This window comes from Cicer arietinum, chromosome 6 (assembly GCF_000331145.2).
Source record: "Cicer arietinum cultivar CDC Frontier isolate Library 1 chromosome 6, Cicar.CDCFrontier_v2.0, whole genome shotgun sequence".
Lineage (NCBI taxonomy): Eukaryota > Viridiplantae > Streptophyta > Magnoliopsida > Fabales > Fabaceae > Cicer > Cicer arietinum.
In genome coordinates, this window is record NC_021165.2 from 30,593,393 (window position 1) to 30,602,013 (window position 8,621).

The 8,621-nt window shown below is 24.5% G+C and overlaps 1 protein-coding gene across 1 annotated transcript; it reads right to left on the minus strand.

The window, feature by feature from the left end:
- Positions 1–651: 651 nt before the first annotated feature.
- On the minus strand, positions 652–5,715 carry LOC101494090 (probable sugar phosphate/phosphate translocator At5g05820). The gene is made up of 4 exons (XM_004506599.4): positions 5,116–5,715; positions 4,135–4,238; positions 3,438–3,666; positions 652–1,181 (listed from the first exon to the last, which is right to left on the minus strand). Exons 1-4 carry the CDS (start codon positions 5,557–5,559, stop codon positions 1,035–1,037), a joined length of 924 nt encoding a protein of 307 aa, XP_004506656.1. The 5' UTR covers positions 5,560–5,715; the 3' UTR covers positions 652–1,034.
- Positions 5,716–8,621: the final 2,906 nt, after the last annotated feature.

The following is an 8,621-nucleotide window of genomic DNA, read 5'->3' on the forward strand; positions in this document are numbered from 1 at the left end:
TTATTCTTCTCTTTTCTCTTTTGGTGGTTGCCTTTTCTATCAAAATAGTCTCTCTCTTATTTAAGCTAGATCCCAAAATCAACCAAAGTTCTTTGATACCATGTTAACAATGAAAAGAGGAAGAAGAGACAAGAAGAGAAACAACCACTCTAGGGTTTCATAACATAGAATGAACCAAATTTAAGTTAATAGGGTTACAATGAGTATATATAGAGGAAAATAGAAAATATCTAAAATACCCTTACTACTAATATATAATAATATTATCTAATTTGTGAAAATTGATCACAATATAATTAATCATTGAAAAACCAATTCCAATACTTTATTGAACGTTAATATATCATGTTTCTAAATTGTTTTTATTGTGTGATTGATAAACTCTAAAAAAATGTGATTCTCATAATGTGACAAATCAAGTTTTGGTCTGAAAAGATATCCACAATTAGTGTTTAATACAATCTTGGATATGATTATCTCCGATGGGAGAAACATAAAGAGATAACAACATGTAAGTTGTATATGGACAACTCCGGTAAGATTATCTTCATGATTTTGTTTGGATTCAAAACCCAAATTCTAAATACACATTAAAGATTAGAGATAGTATGATAGTTTACAGATGATAAATTGGATAATTATAAGCATTGATAAACAATTAAATAATTGTTTATTGCATGAGCAACTATTATGTTGTTTCTATTGTTACATATTTGAAATTGTAATTTTCACCGTACAACCAATATTTCAAATATACTACAAATAATAAAATTTAATGAAGTTATTTTTATGTGACGTGAGACTAAAGACTCGCATACCTTAGAATTGAATTACACATGACTCTCACCAAGTGACATAAAGATCATTGTGGTTTTGTAATTCAAATGTTTTGATTTTCAACTTCGATACTCTTTAAAAGATTGCTCAACATACATGGTATTCGAAATGTCCTAAAAAACGAGGTTGGATTTGTTGCGACAAACTCATTGAATTTGTTTGTCCTCTTGCATGTGGTGTTGTTAATTTTACAAGTTTCAAGTATATCTCTTCTTGGTTTCACTATATAGTATAACTCCAATGATAGTGAGTACATAACCACACATTCCTATCATTGAAATAGGATTTTGAAATATCAAAATTGAGATCACCACAGCAACTGCCCCTTTTGCATTTCCTAACACCTGAAAACATTTGATAAATAATTATTTTATTTTTTTCAAAAAATCATCACATTGTATGATTTTGTACATAAGTTTTTATAAAAATAACCATAGTCTAATGAAATGAAATCTAATCATGATGAAAAACTATTTTTAGTTGTTCCTGAAAAACAATTTGATTTTAATAACTTTCGTTTTACATAAAAATCATTAAAAAATAGTCTAGTACTTTAACTCTCTAAAATGATTTATAAGCAAAAATAATCTATTTATTTTGTAATACAATATAAGCAAAAGTTAAAACTTTTTAGCCTATTTAATGCTACTATATTTCAAATATCTCTCATTTAATTTAATTTTTTTTCCATAAATTCATTTATTATTATCTTGAAGAATACTTTAACCTTTAGGTAATATGAACACCTCTGTAAATAAAAAAGTAAAATGAATACTTTTTTAAATAAAATTATACTGCTATGATTAATTATTATTTTTAATATAAGAGATTTAGTCAACTTTTACTTATAAATAATTTGGAGAGAGTATTTTTTGTGGAAAATCAAATTCTTTTTATCTCAAACAAAAGCACAATCAATGTAAGACTAAGAAAGCATATATTCTTTGGAAGGGGACTTCTATGGTCCGATCAATAAATCAAGGGACCGGCCTATTTTATTTATTTATCTTTTTTTTTTTGTGTTTAAGTGAAATTAATTGATTTTTTTATAGAAATTTACATGTTTAGTCTTTCCAAAACTTTAGTTTTTGAACACATATTAAGAAATAATAAATATAGGTGTCTTTTCTAGTTTTAATTTATTATGTAAAAATAAAATTTATTTAATATTTGTGTTTAGGATTTTAAGGATAAAAAAGAACATCATTAATTATATCTTGATATTAAGATATTAATTACAAATTTTTAATTGATTTATTTTTTTAATATTTATAATTTCTATATATTTAGTATAATATTAACCATAAATTCAAAAAAAGTACATCTATAAGTGATTTAACGAGTCACAAAAAGATAGATAGTGTTATTTTAGTCAATATTTAGTTTTTCTTCAAAAAAATTGAAAAAGAAAAACTTTTTTTCTATTGTTTTAGAACTTCTCTCTTTCGAATTGTAAAAAGTTTGCATATATCATTGGAATATCTTCATGGTCACTAATATTTGCTTGATTTAATTTTAATCTCCTTGATTTAATTTTGTTCTCCTTAGAATATAATACTCTCTCGTCTTAAATATAAGTAATAAAAAAATTATATTTAATGGTTTTAAATCTTAGTAAAATTCAATTAATTTTACTATATTTAATGTTATAGTTTTTATAATACCTTGTAATTAATGAAGATTTTATTTTTCAATAATTCATGAAACAAATTTCCATGAAAGGTCAACTTAGAAAATACAATGATATTTTTTATTAATTTGAAAAAATTAAATGAATTCTGCTATTTTTTAAATGGGGTGAATTTCTTTTTGTTGCTTATAATTATATATATAAGATCGGAGACAATTACTTCGTCTAGTTTTATTTATAAGCAAAACTCATCATAATTTATTGACTTCAAATATAAGTAAAAATCACCAAATTCAACACTTTGATATCATTTAATTCAAGGCTAAATTACATTCATGGTCCCTTAACTTAATTTCAGGTAACGTTTTAGTCATTTATCTTTTTTTTTTTCCGATTTAGTCATTTATTCCTAACAATATCAAATAAAATATGAAAATATGAGTTTATTTGAAGATTTGCGTTACGAATTTGATGAAATTTATATTATATTGAAGAATATAATTAATTTTATGAGTTTTGATTGAAATTTTTTTTGAATTTTTGTATAAAAAAGGATAACATTGTTGAAATTTTAAAACATAAAATATCAAATTGTCACTTAAAATTAAAATAAAGGACCAAGTCGGGAAAAAAAAAAAAAAGATAAAGGACTAAAACGTTACCTGAAACTAAGTTAAAGGACCACAGATGTAATTTAGCCTTAATTCAAAAATACCTCTTATAATTTTTCTTCTATTTTTTAAAACGAGTACATAGTTCCAATGTAAATTTAATGTGAAAAATATTATTATTATTATTATTATTATTATTATAAAGGATAATTTCGTAATTATAACAATTTTTTAACATGTGTAAAGAAAAATTTACTTATAAATAAAGTTGAAAGAAGTATCATAAGAAAAAAAAAATAGTATCAAATGGATTAGTATGCAATAGAAATGAATTAAATCTATAGGGTATTGAGACATACCTGAAGGGTAAGTGCACTTGTATATTTGGTGACCAAAAAGTTAGTGAGATTCACAAAATAAGCAAGAGAAGAACTCAAAATCAGATACCAAATAATTCTGATATCCTCTCTTGCAAGCTCTACAGTGATCCGAATCACGTTTCCTTCCATCAACAATGTTGCTGGAAGTAACACCAACATTGCTATAGGTGCCATATAAAGCAGCAGGTTCTTAGAATTCAATTTTTCTCTGAAAAACATCATAACTATTTTAAGTTACTTTACAAGTGAAGTAGTAGATAATAGCCTATAAAGTCCCTTTCAAATAGGGTTGGATTCGGATTCTTTGCGGTCAGTGGATCAGACATTTGTCGTGGTTTTGCAATTAAGATTATCAGATCAAAATTAAACGGTTCGTGTTTCAACTTTGTAAATTGGATTGAAAATATAAAATTGACATGTGAGTCGTCAATTCTTAATCAAACAATCTAAATTCTTTCAAAGAGAGCAAAATAATTTAAAATAGTGAGTCGTGCATTTAATGTAGTCACAGAATTCAAACTATTTGATCAAGATTTAATTACCCGCATTCTAACTTCGTAAATTGGATTGAAAATTACAAGTCAAAATGTGAGTTATCAAATCTTGATTAGATGGTCTGGATTGGTTGTCTGTGATTTTCTGAGTTCAAGGAATCCAAATTCAATATCATCGTTACCCTTCCGAAGACAACAAAATAGCTTGAAGCACGGATTTGAATGCTCTGGCAGCCGTTGATAAAACACAGATTATAAATCCAAATAGATGAAAACTTGGTTCACCCTGCAGCAAAAATGTTCCAAGTAGATTGAGTAAACACAATTTGATACTTTAAGAAATTTGAAAATAAATAATGCTAGAATTTTCTTTATAGAATGGTTACTATTAGTTCATGAATAGGCAGCACTCCATGAACTAATAGTATAGGACTACATAGAAGCTAAGGAAATAAAATTAGTACACCCAAAAATAGAGAAAACTTCACTTCTTTTCATTTTTTTTGTGTTTGATTTCATAGAATAAAATATCATAATTGGTTATATCAATGTTATTGTAGAAACACAAGTCTCCAAACACTGGCGTGGAGATATTTGGTAACAAATGGAAAATTGATTTTGTTTCTAAAACTCGATTGATTAAAATCGATAAAATATAACTTTTTGATTAGGTTGACAAAATTATATCAAGGTTTAATATTAATTTTGTTTTCCGAATCCAAAATCAAAACATAAATCACTTCCATTCAAATTCAATTTTGATCAAATAAGATTTACCAAATTAATATTCATTCAAAATAAAATTAACTCAATTAAATCAAATCAATTTCAAGAAACTAATTTCATTTAAATTGACTTTCTACAGACATTCACTCAAATATTATATTGGTTTAAATTAATCTGGACTCAAATTTTTTAAGTAAGATTGACTTCAAGTTTTATAAACGTAAAAAGTATAATTAAAAAATAAAATTACATTAAAGATAGTCAATCAGATATTTAAAAATACACAATATATTGAAGAAAAAAAAAACTATTTATTTCTCGTTCATTGGAATTGTTATTTTCATCATTTAAACTAAACCTAATTCACAATTAAAAATCCAAAAGAAAAAAAATACTTAAATGATACTATAAGAAGATTGAAGATGAAAAATATTTACCCCACTAGCAATGATGACACCAGCAACAACAGGCAAAAGGGTACCATAAGTAACCCAAGCTTCTCTTTTTCTACTCACAACATAAGCAAAAACGGCAGTGAAAAAAGGTGTCGTAGCTCCAATAGCTTGATTAAACGACACAGGAATATAATTAAGCGACACATTCCCACAAACGACAGAGAAACAAAAAACGACACTCAAACCACATATTTTGAACAATTGATTCTTGGATTGAACACTTTGCAAAGGAACAATATCCAAAACAGAAATTGCAACATAACTAAAAACAGAACACAACATCATGTGACACATGGTGAGAAAAACAGGGTATTTGTAACCATAGTTTGTTAGTAAGTACTTGTTCATAATAAGCACCCCAATGTTTGAAGTGTACCATGAAATCACTACTATGATTGTTTGCCATGGAATTGAGTTTTTCATCATGTGGGTCTTATTGGGTTTGATCAAAATTCAATCTTTTTTGTTTTTGTTTTATTGGGTGTTCTTCAAAGAGAGAGAAAAATAAAGGATTTGAAAAATGTGTTTTATGAGAGAGAGAGAGAGAGAGAGAGAGAGAGAGAGAGAGAGAGAGAGAGAGAGAATGTGTTTTTTTGTAGGAAGAAAGTAGATAGATGGAATAAATGGTTCATCCTAAATGCATGAATAGAAGGGAATCAATCAAATTCAATGGTGATTTGTGGGTATGAACTCATTTTCATGAGCTTGGAAACTCAACATTTTGTATAGGTGCATGGAAGTTTGTGTAAGTTTCCAAAAGTTTAATACTTTTAGGGTGAAATTTGATTTTTAGTGAATTTTAAAAAGAAAATACATGAGTTTGGTCACTTAAATTAATTTTTCTATTAAAAGCAATATTGATTTATTTAAATCAAAATTACCAATTTCATAACAATATAATTTAAAATTATTAAAATTAAAAAATTAAAAATTTGATAAAAACTCAAAGCAATAAATTATATTAATATTATAAAACAATATAATATATATAGATATAACAAAATCTATTAATATGATAAAATTAAAGTTTTAAATATTCATATTTTTTTTGTACGTTGACGACGTTAAAATTATTAATTGAATCTCTAAATTAAAGTTGCTCTTTATTGATTTAAATCAAATAAAAATCATAACAAAACGGTAAACTAAAATATAATCGCGCAAAAAAAAAAGAATAAATAATACCACACTAAATGTTGAAATTATAAAAAAAAATATAGAAAATACAAAATAAAAATGAAATATGTGTGTAAACTACTTATTTAAATAAATAAAAATATTTATAATTATATATAATTGAGAATTAAATATATTATCTCTTATTAAAAAAATAAACTTTTCATAAAATAAATAAAAAATAAAAACAAGTTTATATTTCTTCAAAAGAAAATATTTTCGTGAGTAATATTTTTTATGCCTAGGTTAAGGAGCAACGACGGCCAGTAAGGATCTTCAAGATTTTTTTTTTATTTGTTAATATTTTTTATGAAAATATATTAGTTGCTATTTTTGAGAGATTAGCAATGCATATACTAAAATCTTCTAGAGTTGCAAAAATATTTTTGCTAATACCATAATTCCAACTACAAAGTGACAAGAAAATTGATTCAAAAAACAAATTGCCGGCCTTAAGCTAATTACAAGAACATTTGGCTTAATGTATATTGACTTTTGCATGGTTTTAGCTATAATTTAGATTTCATTTGGTAAAAAATAAAAGCTACAATACTATATTTTTCTTCTTTTTCACAGGCAACTACTCAAATAACTTTGGAGTAAAGGATAACGGTTGTATAACTACAAACTAGAACTCTTGATATTATAAGAAATACTTTGTCAAATAAAATAAAACCTATAAACTTAAATATATTTTTGTCTTTTATTTTTTATTAAATATTTATTTTGGTTCTTTATTTTTTTTTTGTCTTTTATCTTTTTTATATACGATGAATATTAACCTTTTTATTATACTATTTTCAATCAATTGTATGATTATTGTCATAACTGTTAGGTCTACTCTTATATCAATTGTAAAATTAAGTGTCATTCATTTCAAAGAGTTTGCATATATTTAAAAAATACAAGAGTTTTTTCAAGTGAAGACTTATTATCAAGTTAAATCAATGTTCTTTTGAAAAAATATTATAATAGACACATATTAACAATTGTTTGAAATGATTCTAATGATCAAATTTTGTTACAGTATTTGTTGTGATTGTGATGATAACTAAAATATATAATTTATAAAAAAATAAATGACAAAAATTAATTAAAATAAATAAATAATCAAAATAAATATTAGATAAAAGATAAAAATAATTAAATTATATTTAACTCATATTTATATGAAATAATTATTCATGGTAAAAAAAATTATTCAAAATCGTAATTTTGATTCCATTATCACGTTTAAGTATCCATTTATAATAAAAAAAGACAGACATTTATTATATTTTCATGTTGCCAGTTCGATTGCAACTAATTATTAAATAAATAGTCAATTTAATAATATTTTTTCTTTATCATTCATTAGTTAGTAATAAATCGATTTTCTATTCTTTACCATTAGTTGAGTTTACTGTAAAAAAAAAGTTAATTGAATTTGTTAAAAAATATTAGAAGTTATTAACTCTGTATGTAATCTCTCATTAGTAAATTTTTTTCGTCAATAAATGAGATTATTAGAAAAAGAATATTTTACTTATTTTTTAATACTAGTGTCGTTGAACACTGACAAATAAAAAATCTTTTTACTAGTGTCGTTGAACCATGATTCTCTCATCTTAACTTCTTTATAAAAAAAAAAAAGTACCAATTGTATATATCAATGTCGTTCGTTTTCATGCTAACGATATTTGAACTATCTTATCCGAAGATTAGAGACGAAGATTTTTCTTTTCGTATGCAATTAAATATATTTAGTCTTATTCTGAAGTTAACATGTATTAAAATTTATTGTAAAAAAACATAAATTAACTGTGATTCATGGTAAAAACATAAAGTAACTTTGTGCTAGAACTTCTAAAATGTTAAGTGAATATTCAATTTTACGGTAAAATTGATAAAATCATATTGAATTATGATAATTTTGCATAAGTTACACTATCTCTTTTGAAAAATTGTAATGACTCATTATGATTTTATTAATCCTGCTATAAATTAAATATGTACTCAAAAATAAAACAGCATATATAAAAATGAAAATGATGCCGACGTCAGAAAAATATATAAAAATGCGTCACAACCAAGTCATTGTCAAGGATGTAATCTTGGATTCTAACAAGGAAACTAAACTTCAAAAAATTTATTACAGTCTATTGCGAAGAGCACAATTAATTTCTTAAACCTAGTACGTAATTGAAAAAATTATTTCACCAAGAGAGTCAGGTCTAATAGAAGAGACTAGATTCCCACAACATAATGAATTCAGATTTAAATCTCTGTTGAAAGATATTTATATTTAGTGTCTAATGCGTCTCAAATAAGAT